Raw genomic sequence first — 19426 nt, 5'->3', positions numbered from 1 at the left:
CGCAGGTCTGTTGTTCTTTGCCTCTGAGTCCAGTTTACGAGGGGAAAGCCATGAGGAAGAGGCCTGTTCCCAATGTTTGTTTAAACTCGACGCTCGGTACGCCGTCTGGCAGATATGAAGCGCGTGTACCGCGTCACTGTTACTGAATCGACGATTGAAGAATCAGGTAGCACCAGACTTTCCGAAAATTATCACCCTTTACCTGCGAAAGCCACTCGACCTCTGCATAGCAAGATGCAGTCTCGACACCACTCCGGAAATGATTGTTGCGCGGGCCGGGCCGTCTCACTTTGGGTCTGTTAAAATTGCCTGGTATGGGAGGTCATACAGGGTGAAATTCTTGCATACTCCAAGGGCCTGGGCCCCCGAGATCTGCAACCCATTTTGTACCTACAGGTACCGACTCTCGAGAGACCCGGGTCTCCCAGTCTTCTGCCCTGGCCACAAATTACAGTACTTCCTATGCCTAATAAGTACCTAGGTAAGTACCTAGTTTATCGTCGCTCCCTCAGGTCCTAGCAAGGTCCTTGAGATGGTTGGCCCTAGATGGAGGGTTCGGCGGCCTCACTTGGGTCCTCCAGAATCTAGATGGTCTAATGTTACATGAGAATAACGTTAAGAGCGATATTACTGGAGATGATGGGCGTTAGATGGGGGGTTCAACAGCCTCACTTAGGGTCCTGCAGATGGTTCGACGTTGGACAAGGTCACGTCAGGAGGCTTACTGCTGAAGATGATTGGCACCAGATGGGAGAGGGGTTTGACAGCCTCACTTGGGGTCCTGCAGATGGTTCGACGTTGGACAAAGGTCACGTCAGGAGGGTTACTGCTGAAGATGATTGGCACCAGATGCGGGGTTTGACAGCCTCACTTGGGGTCCTGCAGATGGTTCGACGTTGGACAAAGGTCACGTCAGGAGGGTTACTGCTGAAGATGATTGGCACCAGATGCGGGGTTTGACAGCCTCACTTGGGGTCCTGCACATAGTCTGATGTTGGGACAAGATGATGCTCGGAGGGGTACTACTGACGATGATTGGCACCAGATGGGAGAGGGGTTTGACAGCCTTAGGTGAGATCCTGCAGAGAGTTCCGACAGTACATAAGGGAAGGTACCTTAGTAGCGTTAGAGAGGTACTGGGGGTACTGACTAGAGGTGATCCGCGTTGTAGCGTTCAGAAATATTGGAAGGGACTCTGCAGTCTTTGCATTCAGTGCTTTGCATAAGGTAGGATGTATTGGATGCCTTGATAGGTGCCGAGAAAGGATGTGTTTGTGAGTGTGATATCCGGCACGGCCCGTCAAGATACGGGCCGCAAATTCAATGCCAAACCTTAGCCCAGCACACTCTTATCCTCCTGCTTGATAAGGTACCTACCTATTGTTGTCGTCACCCCTGCTATTGTCCCGGATGTCCACTTCCACCACCGACTCAGTGCCCGGATTTCGAAAAGCCTTTCAAATCAGTACGAGAAAGAGAGATACTTTGAAAAGGTGAGCCTCGATATTCAGTTTCTGTCATGTCCAGGACAAACTCGTACTAATTTACTGCAAAGACTACTCCGGCAACCATGGCTTCCATCGCCACCAAGTTACTCGATGACTCCGACATCAACATGTTGGAAGGTGTCTTGCGGAATGGCGGAGAGGAATCGGGTGACCTAGAGGCAGTCATAGCAATACTCAACCAGTCCCGGGACCTCCAGGCCACGGCGGAAGCAATGACCTGGCTGGAGGATTGCGGACTGAAGACGAAGCTACTCTTTGTGGCGCGTCTACACGATCTCACCGGGGGCCCGACACAACTGGTCCAGAGGATCATAGCAGGCGGCAGCGGTTCTAATGCCCCAACCACGATTTCTGATGTCGCACTTCGTCTTCACGCCCTGGGTCTCACGAGACGGGCCTGCTTGGCGGCCAACATGGACCCAGGCCCACTCCGTTTCCTCCGTTGCCGGCTGCTTTCTGAAGAACCGACTGCGCTCATTTGCGGATTGGTTGCCGAGGGTATCGTGCCTGTCCCAGCGCAGTTGCGGGACTCCGTCGTCGCCTTTCTCACTCACGCAACAGAAAAAAAAGCCGATATCAGCAAGCAACCCCTTCAAACCATCTTGGATTCATACAGGGCCGCAGAGAGTACATCGTTGCAGCTACGTAATAAGCTGAGAGATGAAATTGCCAAGCTGATCCAGCTAGCACGCCTCGTGGACGAACCCGAAGACATTGGCGCACTTTTAGCGCTAAATTTCGAGTCAGCGTACGCTATTGCCCGGATTCCCAAGCAGCAATTTGTGTCCCGGGCTGCGAGCCAGATCGACCGCTCGACGGCGGAAACTATATGGGCCCGGTCCAAAGCCTTTGTGCTCCGCAACCAAGAAGCCTGGATAGAAGGCCTCCGCTTGAAAAACGAAGCGCCGCTTGCTGGCACTTCACGAAGGTTACTACAGCCCCATCCGCGGCTACCAGCTACGACGGCCAGTCTTCCCCTACTCTTCCCGGATCTGGCACAGATAACAGAGTGTGCAGAGTGCTCTTCAGTCACCAGCCCGGCTGCGTATTATGTCGATCTCCTGAACCAGCTCAGCAAAAGACCAGCCCAGGTAACATCCGAGACCCCCACCTTGCTGGACAAGCTTTTCGAGAGGCGGCCCGACCTGGGTGATCTGGTGCTCTCTTGTGTCAATACAACGTCGCTGATTCCCCTGGTCGACCTTGCCAACGAAGCCTTGGAATCTATCGTGGCTCATAGCGCGGCCCAGGTCTCGGACGTGTACAGTTCCGCCGAAGAAGTGGACGACAGCTCATCCAAAAGCCCAGAAAACATCAAGCTAGCTGTTTATGAGCACTTTATTCAACCCATGGTCTTCCCCCTCGGGGTGTTTCCATACAATCTGGGCGTGGACTGGGTCCGGCTGTACCTGGCAGCCCTCGGTTCTTCAAGAAACGAGCTGCTGACCATCTTCCGTGCACCGTACCGTCTTCTCCCCGCCTCCAAGGCACAGGATTCCCGAGTCCTGCAAATGGCACAGGCTGTCTTGGACCGATCCATATCGGCGGAGTACCTGGCGCTTCAGTGCGAGGACTACATGGCCATTGTCCACGAAGCTTTCCACACCCGGGAATTTCTCGACGCAGTCACTGACACGGATCCGCCCAGCAGCGTAGAGAGTTACTGCCGAGCCGTTGGTGTCAAGGATACTTGCGAGTACTGGGGCTACGCTGATACAAATACCATGCTTGGCGAATCGAAGGGCCTGACATGTGTGCAGGATCAGTTTCTGCCCCGCTCGGAACTCTCGTTCAAGGAGTTGCTCGCGCTCCTAAAGACACGCTATGTGGGCCGGCGACTTGCAATTATGTCGACTGCAACTGGGAAGAGCCAATTCTCTGGAGATGTGGGAGAGATGCGATTACGACGCTATCCTCCCGACACGTCCTCGAGTTCAGCCCTCCTAAAGGAGGATTGCGATGAGTTACAAGCATTCATCCGGCTTTGGCGAAAGTTGGGTTGGTCCCTGAGCGACACGGATGCCGCGGTGGTCATTCTGGCCGGCACAAGAACTACTGGGGTAGATGCGCAAATCATCGACGGTCTGGCCGAGATCAAGCGCCTTTCTTCCATGACGAGGTTGCCGGTAAGGGATCTCCTTCCGCTATGGGGCGACATGGACCCCACTACCGACTCTTCGGTCTATGTTCGCCTCTTCCTGCGACCCATGGTGGTGCAAGAAGATGCTGTCTTCGTCGCCGACAGCAGTGGCCGGTACCTCGCCACACCTGACCTCAAGATCTCGGACCACCATCGTATCATCCAGTCTACAATCGGCATAGCTGCGGCTGATCTCATTGCCATCACAGCAACCGCGGACTGGATGCAGGATAGGCTCACTCTCCAGAGCATATCTTACATATACCGCGTGGCAACGCTATGCCGCATGCTGGACCTGCCACCCGTCCTGTACCCGCGGTTTCTGGCCCTGCTTCCGGTGGGCGGCTCTGATGTCTTTTCGGACCCTAGACATACCCGTCTTGTTGTTGACCAGTTCCTGGAGCTCAGACGACAAGGCTGGAGCATGACCAAGCTCCTCTTTGTCGTGAGCAACATAATGACAGCGACCGGGATGCCGTCGACCTTCGAAGTCAAGGACGCCGTTGAGACCACCGCCGATATAGTCCGAGAGAACCAGGCTGCGATGATGGATGCTGATACTTCAGGGAGGGCGAACCATGATACTACCTCTACCGAAGATATGCGGCGCCCAACTCGAGAAGCAGTTGCCCGGGTTTCCGCGTCACTTTTCGGGCATGAAATTGGAAGCGAGGTGGAACGATTCATTGAAGGTAGGTGCAGTGCCCACTTTGTTGCTGCTTGTCACTCCTATTCGGCATGCTCTGTACGTGTTTCAAGCCATGGTAATGCTGATGTTTAGTTACCCCTTTTCAGGAACAAGGAAACGCATATTTGAGCTCAGCGCCCCGCTGCCCCCTGATGCTAGCCTCCCGCTTGGGCTTCGCCCTAAGACGGAGCTTGTTGTGAGAGACCGCCCTGGTGGCTCTACTGCCTCCCTGGTAGTTTTGAAAGGGAACCTGACTGCGGATGAGGTAGGTAATTTACAACGTGTGAAAACAGCGACATCAGTGCATACGGTCAAGACGTCTACAAGAACTAACATACGTATGTGAACTAGGAGAACGAGCTGGCCACCTATCTCCTTCCTCACACAGACTGGGCAAAGACTCGTTTGCGTCCCGATGAAGAGTCATTGTCGTTCTATCGCAAGACTCTAGGTCCGATCCTACCGAAAGGATCCTCGAAAATCTTTTTTGAACCCATCCGGGTTAGCAAAACCGCTCAGCAACTGGACGAATTGGTTATGAAGAAACGCGACGCCTTCCTCAACGCCGCAGTCCCGTTGTTGCGGGAGAAGATCTGCCAGAAGGCGGTGCTGAAAATCATTGGCCCGGTGGCTGGAGACCTGGACATAGTAACGCTGCAGCTTTTGCTCTCCGATGTATTCAAAGTTCGAAATCGTAGCGCACAGCTCGTCTCGGCCATGACGGCTCTCTGTGCACTGACCTTCGGGGACACGACGAAGAGTTCGTTCGAAGGTTATCTGATGCCGCCGGGCACGGATGCGTACACGTTTGCGTATTTCTCGCCGCCGGCGGAGCCTTCAACGCCTCCGATCATGGTGCTTGATGGTACGGTGGTGGACTTCTCTGAAACGGAAACCGGGCTCTGGCTGTCAGCGCAGAAGATCAGGCTTGCTAGTGATCAATGCTACAGCTTGAGCTTCTGCAACGGAAGGCTTAAACACCTCTCGTATTCCGCCGGCAGTGGCCCATGGTTGCGATTTCAGGCATCGAGCTTCATTGATGAATATTCCATCTGGCTTACCACCGAAGTCCTGGTTAGACTGTCAAGGGCGGCAATATGCATGAGCCTGTCTCGGCTCAGCCGCGAGGAAGTCATATATTTCCAGAGCCTCTCCTCCTTCGACTTCGGCTGCATGAGCCTTGACAACATCAGCTTGCTCAGCAGCTACACCAACCTGCGCGATTCCTTACCGAAGCCGACGGGCAAGAATGCACTAGACTTCCCTTTAATCAATTTCTGGAAGGGACTCGCGAATTGGGATTCCTCTCGGAGCCTAGCCCAGGAAATCGTTTCGGCGACGGGATGGCAAGAGGGCCTGATCCGGCAGATCCTGGATGCCAAGTACAACAACATTCACATAGCAGATCGCGCTGCTCTATTTCGAGATCCACAGGCCCTGCGCGAATTGCGAGACGCCATCGCCTTTATGGCGAGGCTCCAACTCCCTGGTGTGTCAGTCATGCTGCTGTTCTCTCTTGCCGAACCGGTGTGTCCCCCAGATCGCGAGGGTCTGGGCTTCCAGGACGCGGCGAGCCTCCGCCTTGCACTGGCGCCTCGCTCAAATAGCCTCGGAGACAAATATCTAGGGGCCGAGAACAGCTCTAGGACGAACAGGCGAGACGCCCTAGTCCAGTTCCTACTACAACAAGACTACATCAGAGATCTACATTTGCATGACGCTGATGGAATTTCCGAGTATTTCCTCCTTGATGTGGAGGCCGGTCCGGCAATGTGCACTTCGCGGATCAAGCAGGCGATATCCACAGTTCAAGTCTTCATGCAGCGATGCGTCCTAGGCCTGGAGCGAGGGGCGGCAATCGACAGCCACGCCATCAGTCGCGAAGACTTTGACTATCTCAAGAGATACCGGGTATGTGAATTTATCATGATCTGTGCCATGTTCTTTTCTTGGTGTGCCGTGCTAATACCTACCTTACTCACATAGTTGTGGGAGGCCAACCGAAAGGCGTTCCTGTACCCGGAATCCTGGATCGACCCAACGCTTCGTGACGACAAGAGCGACCAGTTCCGGGCGCTCGAGTCGGCGTTGAGCCAAGGCACCCTGAGCGAGGAAATGGTAGCAAACACGGTACGGGACTATGTCTACGCGATGCACGGAGTCGGCGATCTCGAGATCCAATCGTACCTCTGGGACCGCTACCAGCCCAACAGCAGCGACGGCGAGAAAACGCGCCTGCACGTGTTTGCTCGTACCCGCTCGAGCCCTTGGCAGTACTACTACCGCCCAGTGAGTCTGTTGCGGCCCAAGGGCAGTAGCCCAGCCGTGGCGTTCTGGCAGCCCTGGGAAAAGATGGCCGTAGACATACAGACGCATGAACTGGAAGGGAGTGTTTTCAACAAGATGACCAACTCGGGCTGCTACATAGTTCCCGCCGTCCAGAGTGGTCGCCTCTTCTGCTTCCTGCCGCAGTTCTGCCTCGTCAGTCCTGTGACTCCTGTGGACACCGCAGGGAGCAAGTCCACATTTAGGGACATGGCAGACCAGAGCGTGTCCAACACCCCGCAGAACAAGCGATGGGAGGTGCGGATGGGCTGGACTGAGTATCGATGCGGCAAGTGGACGCCAAAATGTCTTTCAGACGAGGTCCTGCGGATCGATGGACTCGTGGACGACTATAAACCACCTTCGCCGTATTTGGATAGCGATCGCTCTATTAACGACACGTTTGAGCAGAATGTTTGTGGTGAATTGGAAAAGAGGCTCCCACGGATCGAAACCTTCAAATTCTGGGTCTCTAGCCGGGCCGTCAGCGGATCACCAGACGTGCTTGTCATCAACATGGAACGTTGGCTTGGGCCGGTGAATCCTAGAATGCCGGTATACCAGAACAAGTACAACAGGTTTTTCGCGTATAATGTGGCACAGTACGAATGGCGGGACGAGCGGCTCGTGCTCGCGGCCACGCCGACGAATAATTGGCGGTATGCTAATACGATGCCGACCAACTTCATGAGGATGTCATGGTGGGTGCCGCCGAATGTCAGCAGCTCGAATTACCAACCTTTCCCGCAAAACACTCTGGCCAACTACAATCAGACTCCAGTAGCGCCTCTTTTGGCCCGGCTAGCTAAACCAAGCGTGGAATCCAATTTCAACTTCACCATGTCCTTCAACACGAACTCGGTTGGGACATCAACAGCCTCTGGCTTTATAGTCGATGTGTTAACCGCTGACGGCGTCAGCTGCGTGCTGGGCTACCCGCCCTCACTTCCTCCTCCTTTAGAGGAGTATGATGTGTGGAAGTTCTACAATGTGGCGGCACCCACGCTCATACAGGCCGCTAGCGGTGGTATGGAGTCCATCTTCAATACCCTTTCCGCCCTGCCCTCGGCTCTGTATCCGGACGCGTTCGGAACGCGACAGAGAGCTATCCCACACGAACTCGCCACTTCCCATTCTCTATATACATGGGAGCTGGGATTGCACGTTGTCTGTCTCTTGACAGAAAGGTTGTTGTCCACTGGTCAGCTTGAGCTTGCCCTTGGGATTGCTCGCTTGGTCTTCGACCCAGCGGCTGGAACCCCTGAAACAAACGTCAACAAATGCTGGAAGTTCCTGCCTTTCCAGAACCCCGCCATGGTGACGTGGCGCCCCGAGACAAACGCCGCGAGCACCGAGGGCAGGATTGACTTCTACGAATGGGACTCGAATCGCGCCAGTGTGCACGCTGCGGCACGCGTACGACCGGTCGCCTACATGAAGAGGATGGTGCTGAAGTACGCCGAGATTCTCATCGCGCTAGGGGACGAGCTGTTTCGCCAGAACACGCTCGAGACAATCCCGCTTGCCATGCAGCAATACATGGAGGCAGCACATCTCTTTGGACCACCACCGGTTGTTGTGCCCAGTCTGGGAAAACGCAACGCGTGGTCCTACAGGGACCTCGTCAGCAAAGCCGGGCTTGACGCCTTCTCCAACGCATCGGTCAAGCTGCAGATGGAGTATCCCTTCCGAACCGATGTTGGGGGCGACAACACCGCCGCGGCCGAGCCGATCCCTTTTATCCAGACGGGCTACTTTTGCATTCCAGCGAATCCCCAGGTGGCTGCCCTGCGCGCCCTCCTGAATGACCGCTTGTACAAGTGCCGTAATTCTCTCGATATCAACGGCCGTCCGCAGAGGCTCGCACTGTTCGAGCCGGCCCTTGACCCGGGGATGGTTGTCACGGCCGCCGCGTCAGGGGTCTCACCCTCCGCCATAGTAAGCGACCTGGGGGCGCCGATGCCTCGACACCGCTTTACAGCCCTACTGAGCCGCGCTCTGGAGCTGTGTCACGAACTCCGGGAAATGGATGCCCGGGCCCTGAACGTGCGCGAAAGGAAGGACGCAGAAGCGCTGGCGACGCTGCAAGCGAAGCACAGCTCGGCCGTGCTCGGACTTGTCATGGATGTCAAGCAGTCGCAGAAGGCGGAAGCGCTAGCCGCCATCGAGACGCTCGAAGAGACCCGGCGGGCACATAGTGCCCGGCTTTCCTTCTATCTCTCTCTCACGGGTGATTCGATGCCGGCCCTAACCAACGACGGCGACTGGCAGGAGATCCCACAGACGGTCGGGCAGCCCGGCAACGACGAGCTCCGCGCTGGCCCAAGCGAGCAGGAGGAGTACGCCCAGGCACAGAAGCTCCTCGACCTCGGCAAGAACAAAAACTTGCAAGAGCTGCTGGCAGCCATACTCGACGCTGTTCCAGCTTTCTATTTCAACTTCGAGCCGTGGGGCGTGGGGACTACCATGGAGTTCGGAGGTCCCCTCCTCGCACGTATCGCACGCATCCATTTGGCGCAGGTCGGCCACGACGAGCAGGCGGCGTTGAACGAGAGCAGACTAGCGGGCCTGAAAGCCCATCTACAGTATCGACTGCAGGAGCACCGGGAGCTAGCGAACCAGGCGGGCCGGGAGATTAAGATTGTTGACCGTATGATCGAGGCTGCGAAGGCACATGTGGCGTCGTGTGAGAAGGCAATCCGAGAACAGCAGCAACGGCTGGATGCGGCGGCCGAGATGGAGGAGTGGCTGCGGTCAAAATACACAAACAAGCAGTTGTACGCCTGGATGGACAAGCAATACGGCATGTTCCTGCAGCATGCCTATTCGCTTGCGAGCGACATGGCCAGACAGGCCGAGAGGGCCTTTGCCTTTGAGCGCCCCACCGAGAGCGCTAGGCACTTGGTCACGGGCGGGAGCGGCTACTGGAACAGCGCCAGAGACGGAATGCTGAGTGGTGAGAATCTGTGGATCGACCTCAAGAAGATGGAATCGACCTACTTGAACACAAGAGGGCACGACTTCGAGGTCGTAAAGGCCGTGTCTCTGAGGCAGCTTGACCCCCTGGGACTGCTCCTGCTCCGGGAAACTGGCCACGTCGAGTTTTCTTTGCCAGAGGTAAGTACCGTACCTAGGGGCTGACATTCCAATATGATCTACTCAACTACCCAAGGTAGATAACTGACGGGATATACCACTACTAGTTCCTCTTCGACATTGATTTTCCTGGGCATTACTGCAGACGAATCGTGTCGGTGTCGTTGACTATCCCCTGCATCATCAGCCCCTACACAAGCCAGAACTGCACCCTCCGCCTCCTCCGACACGTATACCGCATCCGAGCCGATGCCGGCGAGTCCGCAGCAACCTACCCCGAAGACCCCCTGGGAGACACCCGCTTTCGCACCGACAACATCCCCATCACAGCCATCGCCATAGACAGCCCGTCGTCGAACCCCCGGGCCGCAGCAGCGTCCCTCTCTTTCGGCTTCCCCCCGGGAGGAGAGAGCTGCTACTCCCCCTTCGAAGGGGCCGGCGCCATCTCCACCTGGCAGATTGACCTGCCGCCCGAGCTGCGGCCGTTTGACTACCGCACCATCAGCGACGCGGTCCTGCACCTGCGGTACACGGCCCGCGACGGAGGCGCCGCCTTTCGCCAGACGGCCAGCGAGGCAACGTTTGCGGCGCTACAGCAGCAGCAGCAAGCCTCCCGCCCGAGTCCTCTTTCGCTGCTGATCAACGCCCAGAGCGACTTCGCCACAGGCTGGGCCGGCTTCCAAGCTGCCGTGCGGGAAGGGCGCGATGCGCGGCTACACCTGTCTGGCGTGGAGGGCTTCTTGCCCTTCTGGACGCAGCGGATGATTGCGATGGTGGAGAGCATCTTTGTCGTGTTCTTCCCAGATCCGTCCGCGGAGGGGGTTGATACGGCTGGCTTTGCGATTGACGAGTATCCTGGGCTAACGTGGACGAAGGCGCCCAGTGCGGCCGTCGGCGGAAACGCGTTGGTACTTGAAGCGAGCACTGTGAATCAGCAGTTGGTATCGGACTGGCATGTAACGCTTCCTAGCAGTGGGAGAGCGGCTACGGTTGATTCAATGTGGTTTCTAGTTCGGTATTCCGTGAATCGAGCGGCTGGGTAGGTAGGTAGGTACCGTCCATTTTATTAACGACGGGAGAAATAATCCTATTGCTCTTATATCAGATAATTTAGCTTGTACCTCTACTTCTCCAGGGTCACACCTTTTCCCCGCTGCTATCGTGGCTTTGAGTTCGCTGCCGGTCCAACCCACCAATGGGTCCCTCCTCCTCCCGCTGATTCATCACACATGGCGAGGCTCCGATACAAAGTTTGGGTGACAATGGTTCAAGGATATAATCATGGGTTTGAAGATGAACAAGTTACTTCATACATATTTGCTTATTTACTACTGATATCCAAAGTTTCGACTCTCGAACTCCCAGATAACTCTCTACCTACCAATATGCATGTTATCTCATCCCGTCACTCACAATCCTCCACTGCACCTCAGCTTCCAGCCCAGTTCAACATTCCCTAACGTCTTCCCCTCCTCTGATCAAGCAGAAAACACCTGCAAGAACCTCCCCTTCAACCCCAAACTAGACTCAACCCCCGTAACAATGCAGTCGTCCCCGTCCAGCTCGCTATTAATAGCCGTGACATTCACCCCCTTACCCTAGCCAGCATCGTAGTACCGCGTGCACCCGTTCAGCTCTATCCGCTCATCCCCCGTGTCACGCAACTTCAGCACCTCGCTAAACCTAGCATTCCCCATATCTTTAGCGCACAAGCTTGTATACTATGCGGCGTCAGCGCCCATTATACGACACTGCTAGGGCGTAAAAGAGTTATATAGGCTAGTTAGGTACTTAATGCTTAGAATAGGCTTTTTGTCACGATTCCGATCTTGTGTAAGGAAGGGCAGGTACGCCGGATCAAGGTGGTCACAATGGAGGCAACAAGAAGGGTGAGCAATGACTGGCAATGGTGTAAGACTTCAACCTGGCCCTCGCAAAGGAAGGTGGGCGAGGGCCACTGCTTATATACATAGTTGGGCGACCAAGCCCTGTGTGTGTGTGTGGAGCCACGCAGTGGCTCCCGTGGCGTTGCCAACTGGTGGCAGGTGGTGGGCGCGCACAGGGGTGCGCGCACGACGAAGAGTGTGGGTTGGGGTGCTCTTTTCCTTACATCGATATCCGCAGGCTGGCGGTCCATTCCATTTCCATCCACGCAGCCTCTAGTAGAATGGATGGACGTCCATTTGGGTCCACCTCAAATGGAATGGATGGAAATGGACGCTGTCACGACCAGGGCAAGGCATTGAGGTGAACTCAGTCCATTGGGTACTATCGACGAAGATTCTAAACTGAGGAGGGAAAGAAGGAAAAGTCCGACAACGCGTCGCGTGCTCGCGAATAAGTTTGCATCTATCAGTGGGGTAGGTGGGGCCTCGAGGAGGCTTCTGATAGGCCCGTGGGTTCTGGGCGGCTCTGGCTGCTTCAGGGCCAGTTTGGTGGACGGGTCCTCACATTACCCCCTTCCAAGCTCTGAGCGCCTGGCGTTCAGGAAGCTTGAAAGAGTACCGCGGGGGCAATTCAAGTATGCCTGGTGGCATGCTTCTTCTTTGTCCTCCCCCCCGTCGCATCGTGTTCCGCCACTTCATCATCCTTATGATCGCTACTGAAAGCATCGTCTGCCGCGTCTCGTATCCATTGCTGTAATCTCACTGGCGGACCAGCAGCTTCCGGGTGTTCTTTGTGGAAGGACTCCAGCAGCAATGGAGAGTTCTTGAGGTCGCCAGCTGGATACCAGGTTTCGTCGGGATCCAGGCCGACCCAAGACACTTGGTATTGGAGCTTCTTTCGTTGACCGAACAGTCGCGATGCCAGAACCTTCTCGACTTCCCACTCGGGTTCTCCATTGATCTCCACAGGGGGTTCCGGTTCTGCCCGTTGTTGAGGTAAAGGGTCCTCAGAAGCTTTTCTCAGCCTGTCAGCGTGAAAGACCTTACTTCCCTTGTACCATGACGGGGTATCTAGGACGAAGCTGTGGCCTTTCATGTCGACTATAGTCCAAGGTCCGGCGTTCTGGGAATCCAGCTTAGTTGTTGGTGCTTCGGTAGAGAATCCTTTCTTGCTGACATACACTGAATCTCCCACACCGAAGTCAACGGGGCGACGCTTCTTGTTAGCTTGAGCCTCCATCAAGGCCTGTGTGGCAATGGCATTTTGTCTTGCCAGGTCTTGGGCTCGCTGGGTTTGCTTGACGATATCCAAGGCCTTTTTCTGCTGATCGGTAGACAGGTCTAGCTCGGGCAATGGCAGAGACAAGGGATTCCGAGGGCTGGTTCCCAACGCTACTTCCAACGGAGACATTCCAATAGCCGAATGGTAGGCTATATTGTGGGCCAGGTCCAAGGCAGGCAAGTGTTCTCGCCATTTGGTCTGGTACTTGTCCACATAAAACCTCAGCTTTTGATCCAACTCCGCATTGGTGATCTCGATACTTCCTTGCGTTTGAGGGTGTCTCGAGCTTCCGTGGCGATGTTTGGTGCCCGTGAGCTTGTTGAGGGTATCGAGGAATTCGGAGATGAAAGGTCCGGCGTTATCGCTAATCCACTGGCTAGGGACTCCCAGGAAGCGGTAAAGATAATGGTAATACCGGGCGGCTAATATCTCCGCGGTATCCGTCTTGCGTCCGGCCAGGGTAGCGATTAGCTTGCTGAAACGACAGATGAAAGCCCAAACGTAGTCATAGCCTTCGTCGTCCGTTGGCATGTTCTTTCCGTCTACTACTACATGCTCCCAAACGTGCTTTGGGATCGGCAGCGGATGGAGAAGTCCGGGAGTCTTGTCGTGTCTGACCTTATTCCTTTGGCAGCTCTGGCAGTTTCGGATATACCGTTTGATGTCGCTATTACGGCCCTGCCACCAATATTCCTTCTTTAATAGGGCGACCGTCTTGTTCTGTCCTGCGTGAGCGAATGCCTTAGGTTCATGGGCTTCTCGAATCAGGGCAGTCCGTAGAAAGACGCTTCCGTCGGCGGTGGTCTCCGGAACAACTAACAATCCTTCTTTACGACCCAAGTTCTGCTTGGCGTTCTCGGCAATGATAGTATCGACCAAATCCGCTCCACAAAGTTCCGTAGAGGTCAGGGCGTTGATTGATCTCGCACCGTCGTTCGGCAGCCCTTCAATCTTTTCGGGTGGGATCAAGGCGAACGTTCTGTCTTGGATTTCTCGTGCTTTGACCGTCGGGTTGTCTACGGTTTTGCGAGAGAGAGCGTCGGCGGCCACATTATCCTTACCTGGGCGGTAACGGAAGGTAATGTCGAAATTGGCCAAATAGTACGACCAGCGAATCTGGCGGGCGGACAGCAGTTTCTTAGTAGACCAATAGATGAGAGCTTGATGATCAGTCTGTACAAAGAACTTGGTTCCCCATAGAGCCGGTTCAAAGTCCTTCAAGGTGTTGACTACAGCCAAAAGCTCCTTGTCTTGGATGGGATAGTTTTGCTCTGAGGCGGACATTGTCTTGGACGAGTATCCGATCGGCTTCCATTCTCCGTCTTCTTGCTGCTGCCAGATCACACCGCCCGTGGCGTTGTTGGAAGCATCGGTGTCGACTTTCACTGGGAAACCTGGCTTGTAGAATGCCAAAACTGGGGCCTCGGTAGCAAGCTTCTTGAGTGCGTCGAAGGCGGCTTTTTGCTCGGGTCCCTTCTCGAAAGCAACGTCCTTCTTCAACAGCCTGGTGAGTGGTTCGGCAACTTGGCTGGCGTGGTAACAGAAGATCCGAATGAAGTTGCAGAGGCCTAGGAATGATCGAACAGATGACTTCGACGTCAAGTCGTCCCAATCCCAATCCAGGATGGCGGCTACTTTGGCAGGGTCCACTCGCACTCCTTTTCCGGTCTCCAGAATCATGCCCAGGTAGTCGACTTCGGTCACGTTGAAAGAGGACTTCTTGATATCGCCTTGGAGTCCGGCCTTGTGAAGTCGATAGATGATCTCCTCAACGTGTTCGAAGTGTTCCTCATCATCGCCCTCTGAATAGGCCAGAACGTCATCAGCATAGGCACTAGCAAAGAGGTCCAGTAACTCGTTGAGTTGTGCATTGATAAAGGCTTGGAACCAAGCTGGCCCGACTTTCAGCCCGAAGGGCAGGACTTTCCATTGGAAGGTGCCTTGGCGAGTGGTAAAGGCGGTAAGGTACCTTGAACCGGGGTCCATCAGCAATCGATTAAAGGCACGGATGATGTCGATTTTGGTCAGGTGCTTGGCTCGCCCACAGCGGCTGATGGTGCCTTGTACGTCGGGGGCTAACACTTGTCGACCCTTAATGAAGTCGTTGACCCAGCGGTAATCCACGCAGAAACGGTGCTCTTCTGAATGGGGTTTAGGCACGAACAAGGTGGGAGCAGGTTTATCGGTCATGCACCGTTCAATGAACCCGATCTTTAGTAGTTCGTCGGTGGTCTCTTTTTCGAGTCCCAAGAAAGCGAAGGGCGTAGGGTAGCGGGACGGTCTTCCCTCTAGCGGCTTACTGAGCTCAAGAACCACATCAAAGCCAGGGCGGCTGGGAGGCAGTTGCGTTGAGGCTTTCTTCGAGAAGAATCCTTCCAGGTGAGCCAACTCGCGTGGTAGCTTGGCGCGCACTTTATTAATATGCTCGGAATCCTCTCCTGCCGGGAACGGGATATGCTTTCCGTCGAAGGTCTTGTTCCAAGCCTTGGGGTCGACGGTGAGAGCGTTGAGGCTTATGGTGGGCTGATTAGAGACTCCATCTAATGGTATGGCAGTTTGGGGCATCTTCTGCTTTTTCCATCTCTCTTGGCGAGGGTCAGTCTCAATTGCGCGGAGGCAAGCAATCATCTCGGGGCTGTGCTTCTGTTCCGTTGCGACCGCTGGAATCGCAGCGGCTACCACTGTCTGTGTGTTTGTCCTGCGCCAGGGATTTTGCAGAATCTTTTGCACTTTCAGCTTGCGTTCCTCGGCCTCCATTAGTCGATCTCGGCGGACTACCTCTGACTGGGCATTCATATCAATAGTGCTAGTGCTCGGATCGACAAGGATGCTGGGCGAGTATTGTGCTAGGGCAGGAGTATCGTCGGGCCAGCGAAGAGTACGCGAGGCGGGGTGCAGCCATACGTTCTGCTTGGTAAACCAATCCTGTCCTATAAAGACATCATTGGCGGTCGGGATGATAATGAACTTCTGACGGGGGAAACGTCTGCCGTCGATCTCGAGAGTGACCCGAACTTGATGGGTGGCGCGAGCGGCGGCGGCCCCGTTGAAATCACTAAGTACTAGCGGTTTAGGCAAGAGTTCCATCTTTGCCCCGACCTTATCAACGAGCTTCTTGGCCATCTTCGGGGTCATAGAAAGGGAAATATCGGCTCCAGTATCACAAAGAGCGTGAGTCTTAAGACCAATGCCATCGACTAACAGGTTGACCCGTTTGGTGAATGTATTTGATTTTGGTGATCTGCCGACTTTAGCTAATTGTGGTATATGGGCTATCGAGGAGACTTCCGATAGCCGAACTAGTTTTCCGACTCTAACGATCCTGAAGATTCCGACGAAGTGTCGGCAACAGCGGTCCCGTCAAGGTCAGAGCTTCCTTCATGATCGAAGCTGGCGAGGAGACTGGCCATAACCTTGCGATCAGGACATTTGCGAGCTTGGTGTCCTGGCTTCTTGCACACAAAGCAGAGGTCGGCTGCCTTCAGGGTTTCCACCTCCTTCTCTAACAACCGAGGGTTGGCTGGAGTTGCCGAGACCTCCTTCTTATATTCCCTCGAGCGGCGGCGAGGTTGGCGGTTCTCCGTTAAGGGTCGCTCCTTTGAGGGTCTCTCCTTCGACTCCTTGAAGGTCTTGCTTTGCTCGTAGGCTCTCTTCTTGGCCAGGGCTGAGTTGGCTACCTTGACCACAAACGATTCGTAGGAGATATCAGGGCTCTCGGAGGCGTCGAAAAGTTCAACGTTCAGGTTGGCCGGGATATGCTCGTACAACGTGGTCTTTCGGTCCGCCTTTGCGATATTTGCCTTATCGGCCAGGCTATTGATCTTACCGATGAACTGGTGAATGTCCATCTGTTTATCGCGGGGGTCGTACATCAGGTTACGTAGCTCCTCCCGAGCTTTCGATCCCTGGTTACGGTCGTGGTAGACTGCCTGTAGGCTAGCGACCATCTCGGCCACACTAGCGAATGGGTATTCGGTTGATTGGTATCGGCTAGAGAGGAGGTCGTTGGCGGGTCCTCTGGTTGCGGCGTGGAGGACGGCCATACGGCTACGTTCGGTCTTGAAGGTAGTATTGTCTTCCTCGAACTTGTCTGCTAGGGTGATGACCCAATGGTCGAATTCGTCCTTGTTACCCTGGAAAATACCGGGGTCGACTCCGACTTTGCGGGACTTTGGGTTGTAATCAGGGTTCGGGGCTCTCTGATCGGTGCCGTAGGCTTTGAACGCAGGGTACGCGGCGAACCCGGTTGGGGTGAAACGCTCGCCTCCGAAGGCGCTATTGGCAGAGGTCACTTCGCGAGCGGCGCTGGATTGGCGAATGGGTGTAGAGGAGCGGGCATTGAGCTCGGCTTGGAGCCGGGCAATGGTGGCTTGAAGTTCTGTAGTGGTAGGCGTGGGGGAGGCCATGTCTGCGGTTGTTGATTGTGGGGTGGGTGTACCTGTGGCGATCATCTCGTCGTCTGTTGGTGCGGGGCGGAGGTTGTAATGGGTTAATTGTCGGTTGACTTCCGATTGTTCGGTGAGGATGCTGGAGTTCGTTATCTCGACTTCGACAGAGGCGAGAGATGTATCTTGATCAGGGTCTCGCGTGGTAACAGCGGGCGATCTGCTTTCGGTGTTGCTGTTGGTAGTGACAGGTACTTTTGACTCGGGGTCACTGGGGTCTTCGGCGGGCTTCTTTAGCTCTGGGCTCGAGGGTGTATCGAGGACGGTGTCGTCTGGCACTTTGGCTGTGATACTCGATTCTCCTGTTGGGGTCCGGTCGCTGCTATCTTTTTTAGAGAGTCGATCGGATTTGCGTGTCGGTGGGCCGTAATCTTTCTTCGGCGGCATTGACTGCGCGGGGTTTCTGTGCCTTAGTTTTGCGTCGTGTACAGCCGACGTAGGGGTTGCAAATGAATGCGGGAATGAGGGAGATATATTTTACTTGCTTCGCCAGCAAGGAAGAGAAGAGTTTAGAATTGTGTCACGACCAGGGCAAGGCATTGAGGTGAACTCAGTCCATTGGGTACTATCGACGAAGATTCTAAACTGAGGAGGGAAAGAAGGAAAAGTCCGACAACGCGTCGCGTGCTCGCGAATAAGTTTGCATCTATCAGTGGGGTAGGTGGGGCCTCGAGGAGGCTTCTGATAGGCCCGTGGGTTCTGGGCGGCTCTGGCTGCTTCAGGGCCAGTTTGGTGGACGGGTCCTCACAGACGCTAAGAGTAGGCCCGTGGAATGGATGGACATGGAATGGAAATACGTGGACGCTAGCTATAAAGGGACGATACACGTGATCCTCCCCCCTGTTGCCTCCCGGGCTTCCGCAAAGCTCAACTCAGCCAACAGACCAGTCCCTGGCGCCTTGGCTTCTTCAAGAAGCTTCTCTGTACTCTCGATATATCCCCCACGAAGCCATGATCTCACTGTCTGTGTCATCCCGATCGTACTAGCGTCCAGCCTAGCTCGTTCGTCTCGAACCATTCGCCCGCATGTTGAGAACAGTCTCTCGACATCAGCAGACATAGGAAGGACAGAAAGCACATCGAGAGCCATTTGCGACAGACGTGGATACTCTTCCCGCCTCTCATACCAATAGCTAATAGGATCTAGGACATTCTGGTCAGACTTATGGACGTCGCGGAACCAATCGCTGTATTCGTCGCCAACAGAATGAGCTGAACCGCCGCCCACGTCCTCAGCTTGTAACAAGGGAGTCGTCGATGAAGGTAGCTGTAATAGAGTCGGGGCAAGACGGGATTCTTCACGATACTCATCAAAAGGATTCCGATATATGCGCCGCTTCTTCATGACTGGCTCGCCGCGGTCTCGATCCCGCGAGATAGTTCGCCACTCGTAGTGAGACCGGTATAGTCCCTCTACAACGGATTTTGCAGTCTGGATCCAGTCCGGGCGATCCGCCCAGACGTCCTCGAAATATCCCCAACGGTACGCCGGGTGAAGTGTAATGGCGGCGTAATAGACCGGTGTCACGGCACGGCGGTAGGAGCTGAAGCCCTACGGGTGCGTGACCATATTATAACCCACTATAGAATTGCAGCCTGACGGCTTGTAATTCTGGCATCCTTTTGGGGGTTCTGGTGCAGCGGTAGTGGGTGCTGTAGCTAGCGCCGTCACAACCGGCGTCTCGTCAAGCCGCGAGTAGTACCTGTCAAGCTTCTTCCAACAGAGGTTAATATTAACCTTGAAGTGTTCAGGATCGGGATATCGATGAGCGGTAGCCTTGTATATCTCCATTTTACCAAGGAGGTATTCGTAGCCAAGCAGGATATCCCATGGACACCCATACGCTTCGATGTATCCTTCTTTCCGCTTGCGCTGCTGACCATCGCCTTCGAGAGTAATCAGGACGTGCTCGAAGTGTTGCAGGACCTCGTTAAATAAGGAGATAATAGCCCAGTCTTTCTCTCCAAGTTTGTTCTCGTCCCTGAGGCAAAGTGGCACGTCGCTGTTTGACTTCTTTCCCCTCAATACCAGCCCCTCCCACTCGCTTTTCTGTTC

At 54.9% G+C, this 19426-nt stretch overlaps 1 protein-coding gene across 1 annotated transcript; it reads left to right on the top strand.

The window, feature by feature from the left end:
* Window positions 1–1921: 1921 nt before the first annotated feature.
* B0T26DRAFT_638013 (uncharacterized protein) lies at window positions 1922–10800 on the top strand (the record flags this gene model as incomplete). Its single annotated transcript, XM_060436983.1, has 4 exons — window positions 1922–4344; window positions 5338–6247; window positions 6323–9778; window positions 9865–10800. The coding sequence occupies 4 exons, from the start codon at window positions 1922–1924 to the stop codon at window positions 10798–10800; spliced, it is 7725 nt and encodes a 2574-aa protein (XP_060300539.1).
* Window positions 10801–19426: the final 8626 nt, after the last annotated feature.

This window comes from Lasiosphaeria miniovina (genome assembly GCF_030549165.1).
Source record: "Lasiosphaeria miniovina strain SMH2392-1A chromosome Unknown B0T26scaffold_2, whole genome shotgun sequence".
Classification (NCBI taxonomy): Eukaryota; Fungi; Ascomycota; class Sordariomycetes; order Sordariales; family Lasiosphaeriaceae; genus Lasiosphaeria; species Lasiosphaeria miniovina.
This window is presented reverse-complemented; position numbering and strand designations above follow the sequence as displayed.